Source organism: Panulirus ornatus, chromosome 38, assembly GCF_036320965.1.
Source record: "Panulirus ornatus isolate Po-2019 chromosome 38, ASM3632096v1, whole genome shotgun sequence".
In the NCBI taxonomy this organism is placed as follows: Eukaryota; Metazoa; Arthropoda; class Malacostraca; order Decapoda; family Palinuridae; genus Panulirus; species Panulirus ornatus.
In genome coordinates, this window is record NC_092261.1 from 1,691,878 (window position 1) to 1,719,673 (window position 27,796).

Genomic DNA, 27,796 nt, shown 5'->3' on the forward strand with positions numbered 1-27,796 from the left:
CCGAAAACAAGATGGTTTTCAGTGGGGATAAGTTACAACTCCTCCTGTGTGGGGAAAATGAAGAACAGTGTAGAACGCTGGAAGAACCCAGACATCGTCATAGCACGACTGAACACTGTAAAAGATCTCAACGACGGACTTAACAAGGCAACAATTTCCTTTTCCAAAAAGATGATAGGATGAATCTTGCTTGCTCTTAAGACAAGAGAGGAAAACTCATTGGTAGCCTCACCACTAGAATACTAGTGTGTGTCCTACCGTCACCCCACAAGACGAAGGGAATTGTAGACAGCGTTACTAGAGATCTTTCAAGGCTTATGTTGATATGTCAAAGGAACTAAACTACGCATGGTCCCCACCCTACTCTCAAACACAGCTCCCCACTGACACGACAGACATGGAAGACTCGGTGAAATATTACTCCTAGTATCAAAGTCTCTGATTATTACAACCATAGAAAACACCTGAAACAGCTGGGGCTCAGGGCTATTCATTGCGTGCAACCATCACAAATGCTACTTGATGCACGATAGAGAAATTTGAGAAGGCTCTTGACAAGTTTTACGAAATGTACTGGACCTAATAACTCGGCTGTGCTGCTGGCTACGTGGGCCTGCGGGCCGCTGCTTCCAGTAGTGTGGCTCACCAGCCATCGAACGAGGCAGCATAGATTTTGTAATGGTACGGGAAGTAAACCGTCGTGGGTCAGGCTGTCTCTCAGCCCATCATGGAGTAACGTGCTCCTGGTCAAGGTATGTTTGAAGGCATTCTAATATCGTGGCAGAAGTTTTTGAAAAACTAGTGAACTCAGTAGAATGTTGCTTTGTCATTACTGAGTGCTAAATAAACTGCTTTATTGTCCGTTTTATTGTTAATAAAGTTTTATTAGTTTACTTCTCATTAGCTCATTTGTTGTTTTAATTATATTGGTAGTTTACATCGCCGTTTATAGGTGTCCATTTTTCCTTTAGTAATCTCATATTTATACGTCCCTGGTTATAAGTAGTATATCGATACTGTATTTTATTGGTTCCTCTTTCTTACTATTTTAGGGATCGATATGATAGGGGCCAAGCATGACCCAGTCATGTCCATCTTGGGTGAACAGATAATGGAAGAGGAAAAGAATAAAGAAATTGAATAAACTTTGCAGGTGTTTGTAGTCCCCAACTTCAGGTGCTTGAAGTCCCCATCTTCAGGTGTTTGAAGTCCCGACCCTGAAGGTACAAAGGTTGCAGGGAGAGGGAAAGATAAACAAGAGAGAGAATTCCACAACTTGGCTGTACGAGGCAAGGAGGAGGAATCATAACAAATATCGTAATATTATTCGAGTGTTCAAGCATGTGTACGCGAGCATTAGAGATGTTTGAAACTGAAATATTCTGTAGATATTGTGATCACATGTGTGTCTACCAAGAGGTACATCTGTCCTGCTCGTATTATTACAATATGTACTTCCTTCTCTCAGACTTTGGTTGGAGCGGTGGAGTTCCTGTAATATTTTTCACTGAATTACGAAGTTATTTTGTCCCCCTTAGTAAAGTACTTGTTTCCTTTGCAGGTGAGTTGAAGGAGAGAGGTGAGGTTGTATATAGTTCACGAGTGCCACAGTAAGTCAGCCATCTCCAGCACCACTACACAGCCACAGGTAAAGTCCACAAGTTACTAACATCATTAACGTAATGTATACTGTAGTTTTATCCGACGCAGGTGGTTGGAGGAATATATCCCTTATGGTTTGGTAACTTGAGGGGCGATTACATCCCCGGTTTTAGTAAGAAGTTCTGGGTTTGGAGGCTTGGCGTGGACCACAATGGTTGCTCCAGCAGCAGCATCCTGTGTCAGTAGCAACATTGTGATACAGTGCACAATATCTGTGACACGAGGCCACCATGCACGGGAGGAGTTTGTATGTAGGGTCGCTGCGTCACGTTGGTGTGTTGCTCATGTGACGGACTGGAGAGGAGGCTCATGGGAGTGGTGTGCAGGATCATGGTGTGACGGGGAATCAAGAGACGACTCTCAGGATTATTAGCTACTAAATCAAGAACCAAACCTCTCTGAGTGAGAGGTGCCATGGGAGGTGAAAATTGTGGCAAATGTTATTCTTAACTGATGATCGAGTGAGTTGTGAGAGCATGATATGGTTTACTGGTGCTTCTGGTGGTAAGGACTGCCCCATCCACAGGCACTCTTGAGGTATTTGTATCAGGACACCAGTTGTATATTGACCTCTCAGGCCAAGATTCACATTAGTGGTCCGTCAACAGTTGCTCGTAATTAATCTTTCCTGAGAAGTGGAGGGTAGGAGGGATCTGGCCAGTGTGTGTGTGCAGAGAATGTTGGAATTCCGTGTCTGTTGATAGTTTTGCATCTGTTATATGCTGTGCTGTGAGACTCGACATTCGTTTCTCTTATGGGCATCTCGGTAAGGTCAGCCTCTCTTAACTAAGGTCAAGTTAGTGGCTAATGTGTATGGTTTAAAGTACAAATTAATGGAGTTGAAATTTCTACTAGGGTGTGGGATGTGATGTACATGGAGGCCATGGAGATGACTTCATCTATAGAGATCTTAGGCAGTTGTCGTCATACGATGGGAAGTCCAGATGTTAGCCCCTTCAGCACGATTCTGCAACACGACCACCACTATTTCCCCCTGGCTGTTGCTTGATAGCCGTCTGTACCGCCTACCTAGCCCCCCAGCTACCCCCTGCTGCTTTTGCTATCCCTCCTGGCTATTGTCAGTCAGCCTTCTGTTCCACCGCCCGCCACACCCGGATCTTCGCCTTGCTCCTCCTCGCCGGGTCTCCTCTACGTTTCATCAGTGTAGGTCCAGAGTTTACTCTGTTTCACAGATTTCTGCTGCGTTTCTGTTTCCGCGGAATTTCACGAGTGTCATCTCGTGTTGTGCCGGTGTGTGTGCGGCGTTTCCCCAGCATTATCAGTATCAGGACAAGGTATTACTCGAGGAGTGTCATGGCCGACTGAGGCGGGATTCTTAGTTGGAGACCTCTGCACCTGCACGTGCGTGCAGAGATGCAGGTTCACACTATACCCTGATGTATTGCCTGGATATAGTATGACCCTCGTCCAACACCTGAGGATTTCCCTCTGTGCCTCCTTGTGTACCATTGACTCTTTCCTTCTCTCTCCTTCTCCTGGCATCTGCTGTCGTTACCTTCCACCTTCTCCCCTTTCACCTACTCTCACTACACTGCCCAATCTCCCCGCTAACCTACTGTCACTTCCCTCCCCACTAACCCATCGTCACAGCCCTGACCTTTTTCTCCTGTCACTTCAGCTCGGCTCCTGATGTAATATCTCTGCTGCTCTTCAGTTTAAGGTTGGTGGTGAGAGTGAACAGTTATGGCGGTGTCGAGTGTAACAAGACGTTATTGTTATTAGCACGGGATGACCGGCCACTTGGTATCATCGCTCCTGTCTTGAAGATGCTGGGCCAGCCAGCCTTGTGTGTGAGGCAGTAATGACAAGGTTTGGTCAAGTTTAGTTTGTTTCATAAGAAGGGGAAGTTATTTTTTTTTTTTTTTGGACGCTTGTATATGTACCTGATACATTATCAGTGGAGTAGGATATGTGAATTTACGGCACGTATATAAGATTTTAACTTATTACCAGGTAACATGTTTAAATAGTGTAGGTGAATTTTCATGAGATACAGCGGTAAACTTTTCCAGTTGAACCTCGTGCATCTTACTACGTTATTGAAGGAGCTGCAGCAGGTACAGACGTGAGGGCTGTATGAGGTGTATCTGGGGAGTAATACTTGTTTGCACACATCGTGAGAATGTCTCCCATCAGTCCACTGTGAGATCTACAGTCGCCTTACCTCTACTGAACAAACCCTGGTACTTTATGTCGTGATAAGGGCACAAGCAGAAATATTGTTCTTAATCTTTATCAAAATAAAGTCATTTTTTATTCCCTCGTGCTTTTTCAGGTTGGCCCTGAATACATAAAGCTGATTACAACTGAGTTTCTCCTTATGTATAGTTATATATATATATATATATATATATATATATATATATATATATATATATATATATATATATATATATATATGTATATATATATATATATATATATATATATATATATATATATATATATATATATATATATATATATATATATTAAAATCTGACAGGTAACTAGAGGAGTAATTACTGAAGTGTTTCGCGTCAGTATACAGGAACTGGTTGTAATGTTTTGTGTTATTTAAGCGCAGCTTCCTCACTACGACATGGCTTCATTGGTTCTTTACTCCAGCGATTTTGTTACTTATTGTTCGTAGTAAATTGAATTGTAGCAGATTGGGGCATTGTATTTGATTCCCTTAATACATACTCATCTTGTCCAACCTTAGCCAGGAACAGACAAGAAAGTCTTCGAGGTGAAATTCTTCGCCTGGCTTCTCCTCCTGTGGCTGCATTTACAAATTGATGGTACGGAAAGGAAGACTCTCTAGCCCTCCGCTCCCACTCTTGTGAGTCACCTTTTGTGATACGCGCTCGGTGGATGGATGTTGTTAAGTCTTCCCCAGCCTTATGAGGGGGGAGGGGGGAATGAGAAAATGAAATCGTTTCAGTTGATGATACAGGTGTGTGATGGTGAGGTTGTGGCCAGATCAACTGTGTGAAACAAAGAACACCCTCAACCCACCGTCCTTGGCATGACAAGGACGTCATCAGGGTAATCCATGCATGGCGAGTAGCTGCCCATATTGCACTGTTTGCCTCACTATGGTGGTCAGGTCTGCAGGAAGAACCTTCAACACCCTGGCCGCTCACTTGACGTTATTTCTCTATATTCTTATGACGCCCTTACTGTGTACCAAAGATGGGTGTTCAGCCAAATCTTCCATCTCTGTTGCTTCAGCATAGATTAATCATGGAGATAATGTGTTAAGAGTATCTTTCCTTCGTACGTTATTTCCCAGTGCAGTGTGTGCTCCAGACAGTGAAATGTCGTTTTCCTCATTCAGGTTATCTGGGTCAGTGTCCGCTACCAGTGTTCGTTTCACATTTCTAAATGCAGTTTTCCCGGCTATAGAATGTAGTAACGTTAGCAGAAAACAATAATTCTGGTTTGAATTTACTTTTCCTTTCTCTGAATTCACCAGTCTTGAGTTTACAGAATCCTGCAAACCACCTTTTGTGGAGAATCGATGGTTGCCTTCTTCATCTTGTACTAAAGACATTACATTGAGATCAGAACGTGCATTAAGTACAACATTAGAACACTGTAAGAACCCGGGGGCGAGAGACTGTTTAATATACTAAAAACATTATGGGTTGTTTAATGAAGATATTTAAAGATAACCTTGACATTTATCCACAAGATGCACCAGACCAGCCAGGATGTGGTGGTGACATAGGCCTACGGGCCGCAGTCTACAGCATCCTGACAGCATTATAGTCCCTGGGTCTCAGAGCTGGGTGTATGCTAGGGCTCCCAAATCCGTGGAAGGTGTCGGTAAGGTGTAGCAGTGTGAAGTGTTAGGCTTCATGGCCTCACGTTTAATGCTCCTCCAAATTACTTGTACTGTGTATGATGTCAGCATTTTGTTGTGTGGAAGCGTCTTAAGGATTACATGGTAGTGACGAGCAGGTGTGGTAGGCAGTAACTCCAGATGAAGGTGTTTTGCCTTGGATGTGTAAGTCATTCTATAGAGTTAGTTTATTTACGTCATAGGATTCTAACTTTATGTTTTATTCATGCGAATTTGCAGTTGGTTTTGAGTTGTTGCGCCACTTCTTCGATGGATTATTATTATTATTATTATTATTATTACTATTATTATGATTATTATTATTATTATTATTATTATTTTAATATCTGGGACGCCTGGGGAGTACTGGCTTCCCCTTCATACGATGTTTCATGCCAGTACTAACGGTGATTTATATTCCACAATGGTCTCACATCTGGAAATCTGGCCCTGGTGCTGAATGTTTGGGCGTATGTCAGTTGCCGTTATGACCTCCGTCTGGCGTTGTGTTAGTATGGGATGGCTCTGAGACCATAGCAGGATGTGTGACACGATCTATTTCTGGTGTTGTGATGGCATGGCTTGTGTGAGTAATGACAGGATGTGCGACTCTTGAAGTCGTTGGCATCATTAATCTTGAGCGGGATGTTTAGCTCGCTAAACATCAACACGTAACTTGTCCACAGGAATTTCTTAATCCCCACAAGTTTATCTATTTACTTGCGCTTCTGTGCTTTACCTGCCACTGTCATCAGTTGCCTCAAACTCTAAAGTTTGTTAAGTAATAAAAGAACCAGAGAAAATTAGGGCACTCTATAATCATTATAGTCGACAAGCCAACAGGATCCTTCAGGAAATAGTACTTCCTATGTGACTTGATGATCAAAAAGGAATTGTCCTTTAGTCGACTTTCAGAAGCCATTGGCAGCATCCTTATACGTTGTGTGTCAGGACCAGACTCATGAAGGTGTGTCTTCATTAAGCAGTATCATCCCTCAGGCACCAGTATCATCCTGGAAAGTTTGAAACCTGCTCCTCCAGATCCTGTTTATAAAGCTAAGAGCAGAACCGTTCACGGAAGAAATCAGACCATTTGCACTAACACCTACCAGGAGGGTCTTTAAAAGAGAAAATTAATTAAAGATGGACGAGAATGTATAGAATGAAGTGGCAATGCGTGACAAGACGGATTTAGAGCTGGACCGTCCTGTCTTTCACAGTTGTTGGACTATTGTGATGAGATCCTGTAAGCTGGTCTGGGGAAAAAATGATTGCGGATGTTGTTTGCACATCCGTGACGAAGGCCTTTGACACATGTGGGCGTGTAGTGATAGTGCATGACATATTCATACATGGAATAACCAGCAGGATGAGCCGCTGAATTTATGACTCAGACAAATATCCTAAAAAAAATGACTTAAGTTATAGGAAGTTCAGTGCTGGTTGAGTTGAAAGGTGTGACACTTAAGGGAACCTTGCTTTCTCCCCTACTGTTCTTCATATATGTGACGTAGCAACACGTGCCATCCTTTGCTGGTGACGCAAGAATTAGTCGTGCAACCTTATCGGCTAAGGACAATGCAACCGTTGACAGAGATATGAGTAGATCTTCCACAAATCCTCAGATAGTGACATTAAGTCCAGCGAGGACAGTGTTTAATCTTAAGGAACAGGAGAAACGAAGAATTCAGCGCCACATAACGAATACAGTTCGGAAACAGCACGGATCATGATACGAAAACTGGGTTAAAAATCTAGGATTGATAACGTCAGATGATGTTATCTTCAGAGAACTTAGGAACTGTCGAGTCTACCTGGGATATTCTGAATGCCCTTGTTGTCTAGATATTCTAATTTTTCCTAGGATATTCTGAAAGATGTAAAACTGTCATAAGATAGTTTGAAAGCGTAAATACTATCCTGGGATAGTTGTAAAGTCTAATATTATGTGGGGATTGTATGAAAACTTTAATATTATCCTTGGGTAACCTAAAAGCTCACATACTATCCTGGAAAAGTCTAAAAGCTTCAATACCGTTCTTGTTATAGGAAAGACGTGAGAGATACATCACATTAAAGTCCTGCAATACATTAGAAGTTGTGGTTTGTAACCTGCGTAGATGGATAATTGTTTCCAGGATGTGCAGAGGACATCACCGGAGGATATCTTCTTATGACATTACCGGTAACTTCTAGTAAAAATGGCGTGAAGTAAGATGCCCAAGTCTGTTGAACCTACAACGGCTGACGTTAACAGAACCAAGGTATACCGCATGGACTGTGGAAAAGGAAAGGAACAGTTATCTACGTGGTGCACCAGGACAGCCAGTTTGTACAGCTTGTAACGAGCACAAACCAACAACAGTGAACAGCCTGGGGGGCTTGGTCGCTGGTCGAGCTACGGGGAGAGAAGATAACCCCACTAAATCCAGAGGAATGTAAATAAAAGTTGAGGACGATGGGGGAGGTTTGTAGCCGGGGATGACCCCGGTTGATAGGGCAGCCACAGGAGTAGAGATTTACCTGGTGTCTTGGATGTGTTGGTATCAGCGGTAATGAAATAGTATATGATGAAGCTAAAGCAGCAATACCCGGCAGTGTATAGACGAGAGTATTGAATCAATGAGTTTCTGTGCAGAATAAACACTTATTTTAGTTGCAAATGGCGAGTTAAATGGGACGCAGAAACAACCAGAAATAATAGACTACAGAGGAAAAACTTGTTAACGTATGGTATTCCTTCTTCAACTGAATGGTCATTTTGAGAATTTTTATTCTGGAGATGAGGTTTGAGCCATCTTTGTTGACTCATGATGGAGAGCAGGCCTTCCCCAGTATATAATTGCTACATTTTCAGTCGTACAATGCAACGTGTTCGAACGAAGTGTCAAAAATATAGATATCTCGAGAGTTGTATGTGATTTATATGAATCACAAATGATAGAATATGAATTTTTGAGAAATATTAGACAATAATTGTAAAGAGACTGATGGATTTTCAAAAAGAGGCCAAAATATATAGTTTTATATAAATGGTTTTAAATTGTTAGAAGCCAAAATGTATGATTATATGTTAATATTTTTAACTTTTTTTGGATGCCTTCCTCGTGCTAAAAGGCAGTGATTAACAGTTCGGTTCTGGCGATTTAGAGAATAAACGTAGCTTATCCTGCCCCAACCTGGCGGTGGTACCACCTCGGTACCAATGGTGACCCTGGAGTGGACTATGTGTGATAGTGCTGGATAGTATTGTTGCTCTTGGAACATCCAGCCTGGAGTAGTGCTGGGTACCCCTTGGGCGGACTGCCTCCTGCCGCTGGTGAGGGTTAGCGAGGTGGCCGCCTGGAGGAACCCGGATCCCGGCGGCGGGCGGCACGAGAGACACGTGGGGCCATTACCGCCGCTCCTCAGCAGGTCATCCGGCCAGTTGCTGCACATTCCCGTCAAATTGACCCTTTTTATCTGGCCGCTTTTTGTGCATCAGTTGTAATAAGGATCGGCCTATATAAGCTGGGAGCGGGCGGTGGATGGTGAGTAGTGCCTTGTGACCCATCACGCCCGGCCCACCTGTGTCCACCTCACTCCCTCTTCTGAAGTCCCAGGTGGCCACCTCATCGTCTGCGTCTTTCACCTGGACACGCAAGGTGCACCACTCCTGTTTGCCTCTGAAGATTCTGTCTCGTTTTTGCGAGTTGTGGAAAAGTAGAGATAGTGTAGGGTGGTACGATGGTGGTGGTCGTGTGTGAGTGTTGCTGGACAACCCCAGGCAGGTGGTGGCAAGCACCCGGATGACCCCGTGCCCCACCTACACATCCTGTGTATGATGTGGTGGTGTCGCTCTCAGGAGACCAGCAGGTGACCTGTGCCACCTACAGCACCACCTGCTGCCACCTGCTTTGTAACTTTTGTATATCTTGACCTGAGTTGATTTGTTTTGTCGGATCTTGTTTGACCTGTGGGTCCTCTCCCTGGCTGTCCTCATGTGCACCTTGGCCGGTAAGTGCATCAGAAGTACCCCTGTTGGCTTGGATGAGAACATTTGCATTGCTTCTATTACCCACGGCCTTGTTCACCATCCATACTGAATGTACTTATTGAGGGGTGTGTCGCGGGTGTAGCTGGAAGGTTATTGATAGATGAGAAGTTTGACTCCCAGTTTCCTCCATATAATCATATCAGTGATAACTAAGGACCGGTCATAGTATATATGTCATTAATATGATTAATAGTTATGGTGAGTCGTCTACTGCTGTCTGTAGGAGAAAATTTTTCTAAACATCTCATGATATTCACGTCATTCATGTCCCGTAGTTTTATATTACCAGCTACAACTGTTCCATCTGAGATTTATCATTAATTGTTGAATGAAACTAACATCTCTCCTGACTTATCTCCTCTCAAGAGTATGTCGATATTTCATAGTTTGTGTCATGGATTTCCAAAACGTGCTGCCTTGTCTTCCGTTACAGGCTTTATAACATGATTTGATCACTTTACTGGTCATGCTGGCGCCTCTAGCCTCTTACTCTTGGCTTGATCTTACGTCAATAAGTTTGAGGAGTAGATGGATATGGTGGTAACAGAGGAACATGACAGTGGCCGTGTAATGTAGGCATGTAAGGCTGTCTTGCACAGCTCCACTTCCCTCGTCAATTGACCCAACGTATTCCTTATGCTACATGCTCGCTCGGTGCCACATCTCGCTGACCTTCTAATACAGAGGTTCCTCCCGTGTGAAGGTACACAGCTCAGTATGTTGCTGTTTTCAGTTCTTATCCTTGCATTAGCTGTACGTTCCTCGTATGTATACCGTCCGTTGATTTTGGAGTGCCCTCTGGACCTCCACAGCTCTTCTTCCATCTCAGCTGCACCGTTGCTCCTTTGATCATTCAATCTATTGCACGAACTAGAAAAAAGAATTTTTCAGTTGAAAAATATCACAGCAGAAAACCAGGGATACCTGATGACTACGTTTTGTTCTCGTAGGAAGTGCACATACTAGCGGCTCTGTTGTGGCTGCTCTCCCCCCCGACAGTGACACAAACGAAAGCACAGGAAATCAGAATGAATGAACATTTCTCCTGTAAACACTTTAGTAATAATGATGACGTCATTCTGTGAACTAACGTACTACAGGTGAATGTTGAACCGAGAGAAGTGAGAGCAGAATAAGTATTGACCAAGTGTATTTGATCAACTGATGACGTAATCCTTGTGGTTATCGCCTCATTTAGCTGTACTGATGAAGACACATCAGTGCAGCTTGGTCTCTGGCCGAGCTAGAAATGCAGAGAGGAGCATTGGAAATCGACACAAGATATACCTAAGATAAGCTGTTCATCATGTTATCCGAGGCCAGTAAGCTGATCACATGATCGTTCACCAGCAAGCTGATCACATGATCGTTCACCAGCAAGCTGATCACATGATCGTTCACCAGCAAGCTGATCACATGATCGTTCACCAGCAAGCTGATCACATGATCGTTCACCAGCAAGCTGATCACATGATCGTTCACCAGCAAGCTGATCACATGATCGTTCACCAGCAAGCTGATCACATGATCGTTCACCAGCAAGCTGATCACATGATCGTTCACAGGTTCATCTTGGGTGTGGAGCAGGGCACATCCGAGTCTGGACCTTACACGTGTAGTCTTCCAGCTTGTCATTACGGCTGCCGCTAAAGTGCCTCCTAGGTTTCATATGGTAATTCATTTTCATCCCTGACCATCACCATGAGCTCCTCCAGGCAACAGCTCGGCCACACCGACCACAGGCCAACTCCGGAAGAACGCATATTAAAAAAAAAAAATCTGTCCCAGTCCCCGGCTCCAAAACCCGGCCTGTAGTGCCCACACCGCTACCTGCTGGTCTTGCCTTTCACCAGTTCTCCACCGGGACCCTTATACCCAGCTTTACCCTAGATTCGCTCCCTGACCCCAGCCGTGGTCCACCCCTGCATGACCATGTTAACCCTTGTCCACCCCTGTATGATCCTGCTTGCCCTGGGTAACCACTCCAGAACCCTGCAGTGCTAGACCTACCCCTGTAGGAGCCCGCTTGCCCAGGTCAGTACCATGAAGTACCAGCACCTTCCCAGCAGTATTCCATCTGTCTCTCCCCGGCCCACAAAAGCGTCTTCTATCTCCACTGCCTCTGTCTCCCTGATTCTGAACAAAACTTTTTCCTGATTTGAAATACATTGCATCCGCTGAAAGTACTGTAGGTATTCTGTCACAAGAATTATCGCAAGAAGCAAGATTTGTGAATTCACTTTGTGTGGTTGTGATGTTGTTGTTGTAAGTCTTCAGCGTGGACACACGTTGTCAGAGGTGTTTGCTGTGGCATCCTGGCTGAGGAGTGTGTCAGACGACCACCACCGGCCGGACGTGTCCATACCCGCACCGGCCCATGTGTGGCGAGGATCTTCCCCTCATAAGGCAACCTTTACCAGTTTTTTTGTCCAAATTTTCGTCCTTGCGAACGGGTTAGGAATAACTACATATGTACCTTGGCCCGCTTTGTCTAAGGGAAAAAAACCTGTTCCGTTACTTACGTTTCCTTGTCCATACACTTGTACGCCTGGTACTGTTCCATACACACTTGTACATCCTTCTACACCACCTTGTTCATCCTTTTACCATTGGGCTTGAAACACCTTAGTAATAGACTAGTATGGATAAAGAATACACGAGATAAGATTCTAGTATCATTACAATACTTTGTCTCTTTGTGATTAGACAAGTTTAATGTTTAAAATTAAAAAGGAACATTAGTCACCAACATACTTGGCTGCTAATGTTTCCTCAAGTTTTACTTGTCACTTTGAGTTCCATAAACACTGTTTAATGTGTGGGTTTGATCAAGGAAACTGGAAACGAATAGCCTCAGATTTTTAATGGTCTGAGCCACCACCATAATCTTGGTTTATGTCCCTCGTCACACCATTGAAGAAAGTCATTTTGAGAGAACTTCTGTTCATCTCTTTTTTTATTCCATATATAATAAAGTCTTTATTATTGTAACGTGAATTTGATCTGATTAGGTAGGAGTTATGTTTGTTTGAATGCATTTTCGAAGATCAGGTGGATGTGCGCATGTCCATTGAGAATTGCTGCATCCTGAGGCTATATATTGTATAAAAGGATTTATTTTGACTGGTTTTCATTTGTATTAGAAGATTGCCCTTCCTGTGTACAGACGGAGTACGTGTACGAGATTGATCCGAGACCAAGCGTGAAGTTGTCTCTTCTGCTTGCATTACTCACTTCACAAGATGGATATAAGCGTTTTAAGTGAAGCTGAATCATTTCGACCAGACGATTGAATCCACACGGTGGTTCCAGGCGTATGGGTGAAAGTGCTTCGGTCTTTCCAGGTAAACGTGTTCTTGAGATGGATGGATCCAAGTGTATTGAGCGTAGCTGATTCGTTTTTATATGACTGTTCATAACGTGGATCCTAGCTTTGGTGGACCTGGTTCGCTCTCCCCAGATGTTTTATATTATATTTGCATATGTTGATGCCATGACGAGAAACTATCATATGACTGATATCATAGTGAGTATATAGAGGCACATCCACAGTTGGTGTGGATCTGTACGTACTTAATGAACTTTTCGTTCGAGATCTTTGTTCTTCCTCATGTTTTAAGGATGTGTGATAATCTGTCGACTGTGCTTGCAAGTTGGTGTCAGTCAGCTTCGTCTCCTTCATCAGTCATGGAAGACTATTTGTGTATGTTTATTTTTCCTCGTGAGGGACTTTATGATGAAGGTCCTTAGTGCCTTGATGGAGCCTTGCGAGTACATATTTGTATTGTACGGGGGGAGTTGTGCAAGCCCCCTACTCTTGAACATTCTCTTCTCTCATACACCTTTTTAAACTGTTCTGTTCTCCACTTATACCGTGTCCTTATTCAGTTTATGCCATATTCTCTGGCTGTTCTATCCCTACATCTCTCGAAGTACTGTTCACTGTCTACGTCATCATTCTGGTTGTAAAACGTAAAGATTTTCATCAGGTCACTCCCTACTCTTCTTTCTTCCTTGGTGAGCAAATTTAAGGTTTGAGCCTTTCCCTGTATGTCAGCTGTCTTAATTCTGGTACCATTTTGTTGCTGTTCTCTGTACTTTCTCTGTCAGCTATTTGTGCTTCATGAGGTGTGATGACCAATCTTGAGAATCGTATAGAATTTTTGTCATATTGTAGAATGTAAAAAAGTAATGAATATTTCCTTAAACGTGTGCTTCAGTGCTATTCTTGTGTGTGTGTGTGTGTGTGGCGGCTGCCAGCTGTTCATTATTGCCAGGATTATTTACGATGGGCCAGGGTACATTAGGCTCTTATGGGTGGCGCCCGGCCCCTGCATTCCCTGCTGCTGCTGTTGTGGTGGTGTTGGCACTACTGCAGGGAGAAAAAAGACCTCCTGTAGTGCTAAGGTTTTATTCTCGTGGGTAATGCTAGGTTAAGGATCGATCTCGTGTTGTGTTAAAGACTTAGTTCAGATTTGTTTCCTTTGATAGGACTGAGCTAGATTTCATGCCTCAGGAGTGGATGTCATCATATCTGATGTGCTAGACGTAGGTAGCTAGGATTCTTGTACTGTTCTAGTAGAACAACTAGGTTGTATCTGCTGTTCTTGCTTCAGGCTGGTTAGTGTCAGTCACGCAAGGATAGGTAAAGGTTTTACCTGCTGTGTGTAGCATTTAGTGAGGTTGCGTGTACTCTCTTCTGGTTAGCTAGTTTGTGAAGCTGTGGGAGGGGAGAGAGGATGTTTGGGGAGTGGGAGGGAGGGGGTGGGGAGGTAAGGGAGAGGCGGGATAGGTGAGGTGAGGCGGGGAGGGGCGAGGTAGAGGTGGTGGTGAGGACGGGCTAGCAGCAGCAGTGATCGGCCAGCGGCTGGCGGGGTCGGCCGTGAAGGGTGGCGGGTGCGTGTGTGTGTGTGTGTGTGTGTCTGTGTCTGTACGCGTGTGTTGTCCGTCCTGCCTCCTGTGCCTCCCCCACCCCCCACCCCTCCTGCTGGTGGGTGCCACACCCTCCACCACCTGGTGCCTCCTCCTGGGGCACCGACAGCCTCAGCTGGGCCACGGCACCAGGTCTTCGTGTGACGCCCCCTGACCCCGACAAGTGTCTCCATCTTTAGACTGCTCTGGGATACTCGGGAATGGAAAGAATTTGACAAAGTAAAGAATAGATGTGATTCTGTGCCGTAGTTACTGTAACAGAAGATGTGATACACGTGTGTGTGTGTAGAGGTCCGGGTGTAGCCAGGATGACAGTATAAGGAGACAGAACTTAGAGCATTCACAATAACCAGGTAATCCTTGTCAAGTCATATTACTTTGATGCGTAAGTGAAGTGAGTAAAGTCAAGATGGCAGTGGATGTTGATATTGCTTATGATTCCCGGGTTACTGGGTGCTGCCCAGGGCCCTGGGTGCCGCTATAGGTCTTCAGGTGCCGTCGTGGGACCTGAGTGACGCCATGGATCGCGGAGGCCGCTGTAGGTCTGACCTCCAGCTGCCACAGACCAAGGAAGGCGTTGGTGCTGCCCTCGGCGATCCTGATGGTACATTCAGTGCACGGAGCTATGGACCAGGGAAGGTGCTGCTACCAACGGCACGGGGCTTGTTGAGGGCGGGACCCCCAGTGGCTTTGTGTGGGCCTGGGTCTGCGGTTGCTGTTCTCCACGCTTGGCAGTACTTGGCTGTGTGTATTGTGGGGAGTCGATATGTGTGAGCTGGTTGGGTCCTCAGGTGTTATGGTAACACACTCGGGGAGAGCCTGGCCGCTACAGTGCTCACCTGTTGCACCTCTGACATTACAGCCATTAGCCCGATCTCCTAGGCCTTGGGACAGTCTTCTGTCACAGCCCTTACTGATAGTTCCTGGGATAGCCTTAACTCTCAGTCCTGAGTGATGGACCCTAAAGCAGCCCTGCCTGTCTCAGCCCTAAGTGATAGAACATGAGGCAACCGTGAGGGATGGGACATGAAGCAGTCTACGTGTTATTCCATAGTGTTGTGTCCTGGGGCAGCCCTTCAATTCAGCTGTAAAAGCAGCATGCAGCTGGAGCCCCGCCTCTTGGCCCTGAGCAGCAGCGTCTGTTGAGTCAGTAACTAGCACGGGGGGCAGTAGCACTGACTGGCACCAGGGGCAGCACCAGTACCTGGGAGCGCGGGCACCACCATTGACTGCACTGGGGACATCAACAGTGAGTGGCAGCGGTTAGTATCAGTGATTAGCACTGGGGGCGATTAGATTCGGGGACAGCAGCAGTGACTTGCGCCGGAGGCAGCAGCAGTGACTGACATCGGGACAGCACTAGTGATTGGACCGGGGACAGCAGAAGTGACGTAAATTGGGGCCAGCACCAGTGACTGGCTATGAGTTCTGCGGCATTGACTGAATGGCTGGGTGCAGGCCACCCTTGTACAACGATACGACGTCCCAGTATGGCAGCTGTGGTGCGAGGAAGTGTTGGTGGAGTGTGTTTGTGATGGGAGGAAGGGTGGTGGTATGTGCCAGGTGGTGTTTTTGAGGGGGTAGGGCTAACGTGTAGTGGGTAGTGTTTGTGAAGGAGTGGGTTGATGTGTGATGGGATGTATCGGGTAGATAGGTGGGTGTACATACATGGGAAAGCCACAGATAACAGAGGGACTAATGGCGTGTGACGAGGTTATCTGCTGGCGACAGTCACAATATCGTACATTCCTGAGCTGTGTTGTGTACGTGGAGACAAGATAGTAGAGCAGAAGGCTCCTCCCCACGTGGCCGCCTTTTCTTCAGCGTACTAGTTCACTGATGAATCATGTCGTTAAAGTATTTATTCCGCCATGACTTATATATAGTGATCGTTTTTTTATCATCGATACCTCGAGGTAGTTTATTCCAGTGATTTATGACTGTTTCTGAATAAAACTTTGGCTATGTTTGTATTACATTTCCTTCCCTTTAATTTCATTCCTTTATTTCTCATCATAGTGTATTCGTATTGAAGAAATTATCTTGAGGTTTATCATCTGTATTATTACTTTCAATGAAAACTAGACCTCTTTGGATTGTGCGTTTTTTAGAGGAAATTATTTTAGATTTTTAGTTTTCTTCATATTGAACTTTCCAGAGCGACGACATTAGTTTTGTTTGCTCATCATTGTATTTCGTTCTAGTTTTTATTCGTCTTTGATCAGATAAGATGACCAGAACTTGAGTAGCATATTGTAAATGCGGTCTGACTCGGGACGTGTTTGTGAAGGGGCGCCGGGTGGTGTGTGGCATAGACCCATGTCATTCTCGTGGGCGGCATGGTTATGATGGGCGGTGGTGGGCGGCGTGGTTGTGGTACCAGAGCTGTTGGCGCGTGTCAGGAATGCCTGCATGCCCGTGATGTCCCCGCTCCGGCCCCAGCCCCGCCCCGCTCTGGCCGGCGCTGGTATTTAGATGATTGCTGAGCAGGCTGGCCTAGCCGGTGGGCTAGGCCAACTACTCTACTATGTCCATGCCTCACCTGGCCTACTGCTGGCCACACTACCTCTGAAGGAGTGGCGTGTGGATGGTGTGGGAGATGACAATGATGGGTGGTGTTGGAGGGACATTGGTGAGTGTGGAAGAGCGGACATGCTTAGCCGGAGTGGTGTTGGTGTAGGGGAGAGAGGATGGAGGTGTGGAGCGAGCCTGCCCAGGGAGGGAGGGAGGGCGGGAGGCACGACCTTGCCTCAGCCTTGCCTCCCAGATGACAGGGTCGGCCTGCGGCGGCAACAGCAGCGCTGACCCAGGCCCGCCCGCCCTCCTGCCCGATTACCGCACCGCACGCCGCTACACGCATGCAGAGTGACGCTACTCTGGCAGTGGCCGTCATCCTGGCCGCTACCCTCCTTCTGGAGCCAGGCACCACCGCACTTGGAGCCAGGCTCCTTCATCACCACACCTGGAGTCAGGCAACACTACTGCTACACCAGGAGCCAGGCAACACCACTACCACCACCAGCACCACCGCACTTAGAGCCACACTCCTCCTCCACCACACCACACTTGTAGCTACTCTTGGAGCCAAGCTTCTCCACCACTACCACACTTGTAGGTTAGTCTTACCACCACCACGTTTGGAGCCAGGTTCCTCTTCCACCACCATCGTTCCTTATCACTTCAGTTAGGGTAGTGAAGTGTGTGTGCACAGTGAGTACCTTTAAAGTTCTCCTACGTAGGGGCTTATGGTGTTGGGGTGTATGGCGGGTCTGGCAAGGTTTTGTTGTCACGTTTTCGGTATTCATAAGGAGCTTGAAACTCATGGTATGTGGTAGATATCATAACCTGTCGAGGAACGTACCATGACGCCTTGACCACTAGGTTGTGCAACTGGTGGACCTGGCCTTAGTTCACGCCATCACATTGAAGGAGCATACCATAGTGTTCAGAGGGGTAGACAGGTCCACGTCAGTTATTGGTTAGCTTACGACTCGTAGGATGATGGATCTTGTTGGTATGGTTGACCCGACGACGAACCTTACTTTCATAAGCCGTCTTGTACTACCTGGCTGTGTGGGGTCTGGTCCTGGTGTGTGATACCTGGTTTGTGTGGGACCTGGTCCTGGTGTTGTGTGGGTTCTTGTCCTGGCGTTGTGATACCTGAGTTGTGTGGGTCCTGGTCCTGGCGTTGTGATACCTGAGTTGTGTGGGTCCTGGTCCTGGCGTTGTGATACCCGAGTTGTGTGGGTCCTGGTCCTGGCGTTGTGATACCTGAGTTGTGTGGGTCCTGGTCCTGGCGTTGTGATACCCGAGTTGTGTGGGTCCTGGTCCTGGTGTTGTGATACCTGAGTTGTGTGGGTCCTGGTCCTGGCGTTGTGATACCCGAGTTGTGTGGGTCCTGGTCCTGGTGTTGTGATACCTGAGTTGTGTGGGTCCTGGTCCTGGCGTTGTGATACCCGAGTTGTGTGGGTCCTGGTCCTGGTGTTGTGATACCTTAATTGTGTGGGTCCTGGTCCTTGTGATAAAACACCTTGGCTCTAGGCAGGTCTAGCCGAGTGTTTGGAGGTTGAACAGTTTAGGCTGGGATGAAAAACGTCGCTAGGTGGCTGGGATGATGATGATCATGGGTAGAAAGTTATGTGTTGTTTACGTGTTTCACTTAGATAATATGTAGTGGATAAGTTTTGAAATCTTGAGTATTATGAGGGACCATTGGGAACACGAGGGTCAAGACATCTAGTGCAGTTAAGGACGCCCCACCACATCCTTAGGGGCGCTTGGGACCCACTTGTGGGTCTTAAAGGAAGCCCTAGGGACATGCTGTACTTTCTTAGGGACGTCCTTCTTCGCTGCTCGTGGTGTGTGTGCTCGTTGTAAAAGATGCCCTTGTGAAGGGAAGTGTGACGGTAACCCCGCACCTGGGAGTATGTGTGAACTGGCAGGCTTCATAACCTGTGAATGTGAGATTTGGAGACAGAGTGAGTGGAACTGAGTGTGAGGTAGTCAACACTCATGTGTGCCGCTTGTCCCTCCCAGCTGGTGCCAGCAGGTGACAGCGTGTGATGGCGCCATGACCAGTGGAGTGCCACGCCTCTAGCCTTGCCGGACTGCCCAGTGTCACTCGAGCGGCTGGGTTTAGTACAAATACCTTCACTCTGGGTTACTCCTCCCCCAAGATGGCGTACGGGTATAACTATAGTCAGGTCAGTAATGCCACCACTAACATCCCTAACATTACCTCTTGCAGTTTGAGTGTCTCATTTTGGGAAAGTCATATTCTGACCACACTTAAGTGGACGAGGCTCTAAGTCGTCAGCTTCTGTAATCCTTTATGGAGAAATGGTAAGTGTTGGGTAATGCCTCCAGATGTGTAGGGTCTAGTATATATATATATATATATATATATATATATATATATATATATATATATATATATATATATATATATGTGTGTGTGTGTGTGTGTGTGTGTGTGTGTGTGTCTGTGTGTGTGTGTCTGTGTGTGTGTGAGTGAAGACAAAACTGTAAATATACATGTCTCACTTTGTAGATTATTTCCATAGATAAAGAAAGTCAGTTTCAAGAAAATCTTGTTAGAAAATAGGGGTTTTTCGCATATTTTATTTAACCTTAATGAAATAGTCAAGGTAAAGTCATAAGTAAGTTATGACACAGCCTCAAAAGTTTTTCTTTGCTAGTGTTACAATGTGGAATGTATAATGTTGGTGCAGTACTTGTGTTGACCTTGGGCAGGCGGGCCAGCTAGGCTGGTGGGTTGGCCAGGTGCGTCACGTGGAAGCACCTCCAGGCACATCCTCCCCCATCAGCAGCTCAGGTGGGCACCTCCAGGCACATCCTCCCCCATCAGCAGCTCAGGTGGGCACCTCCAGGCACATCCTCCCCCATCAGCAGCTCAGGTGGGCACCTCCAGGCACATCCTCCCCCATCAGCAGCTCAGGTGGGCACCTCCAGGCACATCCTCCCCCATCAGCAGCTCAGGTGGGCACCTTCGGGCACAGCCTCCCACATGGGCACCTCTAGGCACAAATCATCAACAGTAAGTCTAGGGACGGAACCCATCACCACCCACAGTAAGTCGAGGGGCGTAACCCACCCGCACCACAACCCACAGTAAGTTTAGAGGCGGAACCCACCACCACCCATAGTAAGTCTAGGGGCGGAACCCACCACCACCCATAGTAAGTCTAGAGGCGGAACCCACCACCACCCATAGTAAGTCTAGGGTTGGAACCCACTACCACCTACAGTAAGATTAGGTGCGTCATTCACCACTACCACCCACAGTAAGTGTTTCCTTTGAATATTTACTTCTTATGTTCATACTGATTACATTTATTTTTTCTTCAGAAGATATTTTGTTCGACTTAACTGTGTTGATGGTGTTGCAGTGACACACATACACAGGAGAGTGTTGGTAACCGTTGTTTATGATATTGTAGAGTGTTGGTAACGGTTGTATATGGTACTGTAGCGTTGGTAACGGTTGTGTATGGTATTGTAGAGTGTTGATAACGGTCGTGTACGGTACTGTAGAGTGTTGGTAACGGTCGTGTACGGTACTGTAGAGTGTTGGTAACGGTTGTGTACGGTACTGTAGAGTGTTGGTAACGGTTGTGTACGGTACTGTAGAGTGTTGGTAACGGTTGTGTATGGTATTGCAGGGAATGAGCGAGGCGGAGAGGAAGTTGGAAGCCCTGACGCAGCAGATCGAGGAGGAGATGGAGAAGAAGGAGCAGGAGGGCGAGTACTACGGTGAGTGACCTCTCATACTTACTCTCATCTCCCTCACACTACACTCACCCTGCCTCTCCTGTGGTGGCTGTCATGCTACACTCACCCTGCCTCTCCTGTGGTGGCTGTCATGCTACACTCACCCTGCCTCTCCTGTGGTGGCTGTCATGCTACACTCACCCTGCCCCTCCTGTGGTGGCTGTCATGTTACACTCACCTTGCCTCTCCTGTGGTGGCTGTCATGCTACTTGCACCAGCAGCAGCCAGAGTTCCTCGGGCCTGCCTTTCACACCAGCTTCGAAATTGTTCTTTTGATGCGTTTATTGTTTGTGATTATGATTACCGGCCTGAGGGGTGTGGATGTGGGCCAGGCTGCTGGGAGTGATGACCCCGTGGTGGTGAGGTAGTAGTGTGGTGAGAGTTGTCACGCTTCATGGCCGAAGGCAAAAGCGTTGGGAAATGCCCCTAACACGTGGCACCAGGAACCAGGGATGTGTGGGTTAAGGAAAGAAGAGAGAGCCGGGTGAGGGAGACTGAGGGTAGTGGATCCAGCAGGTGTGATGGCCATCCTCGGCCCGATCTGTACATCTTTACTGGTCATTAGGCTGTTGGGGGGATACTGTAGTAAGAAGGTCTCCATCGCAGCAAGGCTGCTGGGATGATGGAAACGTATGGTTTCTTACGCCGAGTCCAGTGGGGCGCTGACCAGCATGGTTTATGTGGGAGAGGAGAGCCAGGCTCATGACGTACCACCTGACTGAGTGGGGAAGGAGGTTGAGGCTGAAGATCCTCCTCCTCTGTATTATCACTGTGGTAATGGATCTAGAGAATCCGGAAGAAAAGAGTGATCATTTTTCCCGTAAGGTTCACTCAAGTGTACCTGTCGTTACCACGCTAATGCTGGACAAGACAAGCAGAGAAAAAGTTGGTGTTTGTTGTGGTGATGGTGTAGTGTATAGTTATTGTTGTTGAGGGTGGTGGGGAAGGGAAGGGTGACTTGGCTGGTGACGTGACTGGCCTGGGGTCCTGCTGACGTCATGCCCTACAGCTGCTCGTGGGGGGGCCTGGGTACCATGCCTCGCGTAGATGTTTCCTGCCTGTGTGCTGCTGCGGCCACGTGAGTCAAACCTGTAGGACGCCCACACCATCACCACCGCCGCCGCCACAGCACCATACATTAGACCACCACAACACATTGGACATCACTAGCCTTACGACCCCCATATCCACCACCACAGTATACATTTCTCTGATCACCTCTTAACCTTCTCTTTTCTAAGTTAAGTTTAAGTCGTCAAGACGGCTGTCATAGAACGTGTTTCTCACTCCGGGAATCATCTTGCTTGCTCGCCGCTGTGCTCTTTCTTCTGTCAGCCTTTGTTTTCATCCAGGATCACCAGAACGGAACACTGTGTTCAAGGTAGAGTGATCATTAGTTTCCTAGACTTGAATTCAAATACCTTCCTTATGAAACCTAGAATTTTACTCGCCTTTATGTAAACTGCTTCTACACATCGCCTTCGTGGCCTCAGGTCATCGAAGACATTCACATCTCAGTCATTTTCCAAATTTACTTTTTTTGCTGACCAGAATTCATACTGCAGCTTGCCTTCTCGGTTTTTCTGCGGACGTTTAAAACGTAGTTACCAATATCAAATTTGAATTGCCACCTTTGAGCCCAGCTAGTCAATTTGTCTTTTATATCTTCCAGTTGTAGACAGACATTCATTTCCTGTTGTGCTGTGTTTCCCTGCTTGATATCGTCTACGAATTTAGCCATCTTACAGCGTGTTATCATTGTCAGTAATGTAGTGCAGGAGATAGATAGAGAACCCAAGACTCATTCCGCGGCACGCCACTTATATATATATATATATATATATATATATATATATATATATATATATATATATATATATATATATATATAATAATGAAGACAGTTTATAGGACAAAGAAACAAGGCCGACGGCAGGGACTGGTACCTAATCATGACTGGATCTCATTTGAACGTAAACAGCTGGGAAGTAGAAAACATGAGAATCTTGGTTCTGCAGTGGTTGTAATTGAATATAGCTAGCCAGGAAATGCTGAAAGAATCGTAGACGAGACTATGTACTAAGAGGAAATATAAGTGAAGAAACTTGACTGAGCTGGAAAACGTCTTTATGAACATAAATTGAGAAATGGAATTCCACAGTCAGAGTGTGGGACACTGTTGTAAGAGGTTCTGTGAAGTGAAGGATGATGTGGTCAGTGGGTGGGTGTCAGCCATGGGGTGTGGAGGGACTGGGCCAGTAAATATGGAGTCAAATGTCAGAGGGCCAGGACACACAAAGACGAACTCAGAAGATATACAGGGCACAACCGTCATGTTGTATTTAAAAGGTATAGTGTACATATTGACCACTAGAATAAAGCACTAGAAGAGAAATGGAAGATATGGCCGAGACATATGGAAATTCTAACCAGTTCTGCATATTTATTACGTGTCACGTGCATGTTGAAAAACTTACAGAAAATAGATTGTAGAAACAAAAGTAACTGAGGAACTTATTTCCTAGATGTGAAGTGCCATCATAGTGAAGGACACATGACCACCATCATTGCAAAGGTGGCATGAGGAAGCGACCAGGGAAAGCTTTGAGATTTTAAGAAAAGATATGTGTGGGCTCATGACGGACCTGACCTCGTCTTGCCCATTGTGCAGATGTGTACAGAACTAGTGGTCAGCATATGTGACATATATTTGGGAAGTGGGCTGAGACATAAGATAGTGTCACACACAAGTACGGACTGTTACGTTATGGAAAATGTCATTAACAAACAAACATAAGTACAAGAAAGGTAGAAGCTACTTGCCATGTGGGAGTCGGTGTGGGTTCCACGTACGAGGTCAGGAATGATGAATCTTCTGCACTTGTTGGATAGAGTGAGCACAAGCTTAGACATAGACAGTTGGGTGGGTAGGCTGTGTATTTTAGGAGTGTTGGAGAACATGCGACACCTTTTCACCAGAGCAAAGACGTTGAACAAGAAATTCATAAATGGATTTCCTAGCTGGCGTCAGGCGAGGCTCCTTTTGTGGTATGGAACCCCACTTAAACAAGGGAACTGAAGATATTTGTCGTAGGTGCCCATGAGTGAGAGTAATGTTATAATCGTGAGGTGATGTAACCCCAGTGGTCGGGAGTGATGGCCAGTCACCTCACACCGCTACCTACCCCTACCCAGTGTCCCCTGGTGATTGCCCGTAAGTGTTATGTTTGTTGCTGATCGTGTGTGTCCAGTTACTGTTAGTGGCACCTGCTGTGGTCACTGGTGTGGCTCTTGAGGCCTCTCCACCTGCCAGGCACTGCAGACGGTGCCGCTCCTCACGATAGTACAGAGGACACTCACCAGTGTGTAGGGAGACGTAAGAGTGGGCTCTCATGAGCATTTTATAAATACCGAGAGTTACAGCAAAGAATTTCCCTTAATAACGTAGATTATCCTAAACTCCTCTTGAGGTTGAGAAATCATAAATGATCAGTTCAGGTGCAGTGGCGGGATACTCTCTGGGTTAAGGATTATTTATTTATTTATTTATTTTTAGAGGATGTTGTGAGTAACATGAGAACCAATCATAAGTTCTCAGGAAAGTCACGTAGACAGCCTTTGCATACCTGAGTAGGAAGGTTTGAGTCAAGGTGATGGTCTTGTGATCGGCCAGGCCGGGGTGTGTTGTGTGGGTCATTTACCGGCGGGAGTGACCCTGTCCCTGGCAACCACTCTACCAACCATACCTCACACCTCCCCTGCACCACACAGCTCCCCTTCCATCATGATGTTACCCTTCCTCTCACAGTAATGCGCCTGGTGGTACACTTGCCATTACCCTCATGGTACTTAGAGACGGCCCAAGGACCCTCCTGGTACGGGGCAGTAGATCCATGTGGTGACGCGGCCACGGGGACCTGCTTAGCCTGCCGCATGGCAGTAGGTCCGCGTGGTGGCCCAGCGTGGCACGGGGTAGTAGGTCCACGTGGTGGCCCAGCCCGGGGCCCTCCCAGCGTGGCACGGGGTAGTAGGTCCACGTGGTGGCCCAGCCTGGCCCGGGGGGCCTCACTCGTGGCACCAAAATATGTCATGCCGCTCCTGCCTTGTGGCTCCGTGTGCTGCTCACTCCTAGCCCTCACCACCACGTTAGGAAACCCTCCCTCACACAACACCCATCTACAACCCTCATACACACTACAGCCCATTCACTCAGCTACAAGCTTTACACACTGCTACAGCTCTAACGCACAGCTACAACCTTGACAGGCAGCTACATGACTGACGCACACACCAACAACTGTAGCACATAACTTGCTTTTCACAGCCAATTCTAAGTCATGGAGGTCATAATTTAGTTGCCAAGTACCGCTGGTCCAGGCAGTGTGTGTTCGCTCGGACACGGGGTCATTGTTGCTCGGACACGGGGTCATTGCTGCTTGGACACTCAGGAGGAAGCTGGGAGTATCAGGGGCAGACAAGTGTCCAACTCTGTTCCTACTGTAGCTGGGTGAGGCGGCTCCTCCATGGGTAACAACAATAATGTAACATTACTGCGGCCTCCCCACCACCAGCATTGTCTAGCATATTTCTCTTATATAATGTATTGAGGTAGTGGTAATTGAAGGTATAGTCCAGTTACAGACCTGGTCCATCTGGTGGCCATGTAGCCCACGCTAGGGTTACGGCCTCTTCTACAATATCACCAGGTCATGAACCATCACCGCGGCGCCTGGCTTCCTGGCTTCCCAAGACAGTATCACTCCAGGAGAAAGTATCGATCACCCACAGGATCATATTCGTCACAAGAAGAGAATCATCAGCGAACATCATCACATTGTATAGCTGTATATTTTCATCCCTGCGGAGTAGATAGGTCAAAACAGGGATATATTTAGATGTATTTTAATTTATTGTTAAGAGTAGTAAGGCTTGAGATGGTAAGGGGGGAGGGGTGTTAGCTCGGGTTGATGGGGTGTTGTTGAAGGGTATTTTTACACCCAGCATGGTGGTGAGAGTGTCGCCCGGTAGGATAGACAGCGTCTAGCTCTCATTTATTTAATTTTTTCTGGACGTTACTAACAGAGGCTCATGCAGCTCCAAGGCTGCGCCACCTCCAGTAGTAGTAATGGACTCCTTTGTAGTAAAGACCTTCGACGAAACTGTACTTCATAAGATACTACCTCCTAAAAGGTGGCTTTTTAATCTTGGTGCAACTTCATGCAGTTGTCCGGTAACACACACACACACACACACACACACACACACACACACATATATATATATATGGTTGCCGAAACAGCACTAAACTGGGACATGGTGTTGCAGCATGTAACAAACGTACATTGAACTGGCATGACGGACACACACCAGTAAAGGGGGGGGGGGGGGCTTCACGTAAGTCTTACGGAAGAGACATCAGCTTCCCCCAGTGTTGTGTTACTGTAGGTAGGTGTAGCAGGGTAGGGCGTCCCTCATTACTGTTACGGGACTGGTCCCTACTGCTCCAGTTGGCTGTTGTGTTACGCAGGGTGCACTCATGTGCTCACCCGTAGTGTTGCCAGTACACAGTCTTGGGAATAACGGGTCATTGTGAGGACATACCAGGCTGAGATGTTGGATATTCCTGGGGTGTTCCCACGTGAGGTTTGTGGTGGTTTTGTTGTATGTGGGTGTGGGTGTTACCAGAGCATGGCGTACCTTACCTTGTGGGTGTCGTGTTGTATTTCCCCGGTAAGTCAGCTCTCAGGAAGGAGGTCATTCCCCTGGACCCAGACCCTCAGGATGGGATCCCGCAGGTCAACATTAAGGCCTTCCTGCCGTGTTGTGTCCTTGCCCAGGACACTTGCCAGCCGCTGGACCGCTGTAGTGATACAGTGGTAGCAACTTGGGTAACGTCACGTCATAAGGAGTTAAGCGGCCGTGAAGGTTAGGCTCGTCAAGTCCTGGCAAGGTGTGCGTGTTGCCACCAGCCAGACCTTTTCTGACACTCCCCTGCTGGCCCTCACACTGGCTTTATCCAATGAAGGAGCAGTTCGGAAGGAAGACATTTTTCGTTAGATTGAAAGAATAGTAAAACTTCTTTTATCATGGTGCGTATGGTGTTTTAAACGGAATTATGATACTGGTATTATCATTATTATTATTATTATTATTATTATTATTATTATTGTTATTATTATTATTATTATTATTATCATTATTATTATTAGTAGTAGTAGTATTAGTATTATTATTCATACTAATCAACGTGTTCCACGTTATCGAGGTAGCCCCAGGAACAGACGATGAAGAGTCACATCCAGGTATTGGGTCAGGAAGGTAGGGAAGCAGGTGGCGTTAAGGTGAGGAAGTTTGGCAGATGATGGCCTGGTGATTGTTCGCTAGTTATGATGGTGCTTCAACAGAGAGTGAATTAACACAGGGAAAGGAGCAAGTCGGTTCAAACCTCTGAGCGTATACAGTGGCCGATGTAGGACTAGTCCAGGTGACCGAGTTAGGAAGGGTAATAAGAAATGTTCGTGGAGCGTGAACTCTCAGGTTGGTGTTGTAGTAGACGGCTTGGTCTCTCTGCTGCATTAGTCACTTAATGTGTGGTATGGTGCAGGTGGCGTCATGAGTGTGGTGTGGTGTTAGAGGTTTCTCGAGTGTGTAGGCCATAGCTCATGATCTACCCCACACCTGCAGATGGAACCTGCCCTACTTGCTCAACCTTCGAAACCTTCCTGATCTTCTATGACCTTATCTTTCTAATTGTAAGAACCTTGCTCACCTTTCCTCTTTCATCCGTCCTCCTGTTGGTTCACCTGCATTGTGTTCCATATGTAGGACGTGGTACATGGTGCTTCAACTATGGTATGACGACCTCAGGCCAAGTCAGACGAAGGAAGGCTACTCTGTATTTCGTGGTATGGAGGGAGGGTAGTTCGTACGGTGGAGAGAACTTGTGTGAATGTTAACCCAGTCTCTGGAAACCCAAGTGAGAAAGAGACACCATTAGAGCGAGTCCAGGCGTCGGGGGACACGCA

General features: G+C 46.6%; 1 protein-coding gene across 5 annotated transcripts in view; it reads left to right on the forward strand.

The window, feature by feature from the left end:
* Positions 1–27,796, forward strand: part of jub (LIM domain-containing protein jub) — a 119,095-nt gene that overhangs the window by 45,804 nt on the left and 45,495 nt on the right. For all 5 annotated transcript variants that reach the window (XM_071684337.1, XM_071684335.1, XM_071684334.1 and 2 more), the window contains exon 2: positions 20,663–20,753. In XM_071684337.1, coding sequence (XP_071540438.1) covers positions 20,663–20,753 — 91 coding nt within the window. The remainder of the gene's footprint in view (positions 1–20,662; positions 20,754–27,796) is intronic.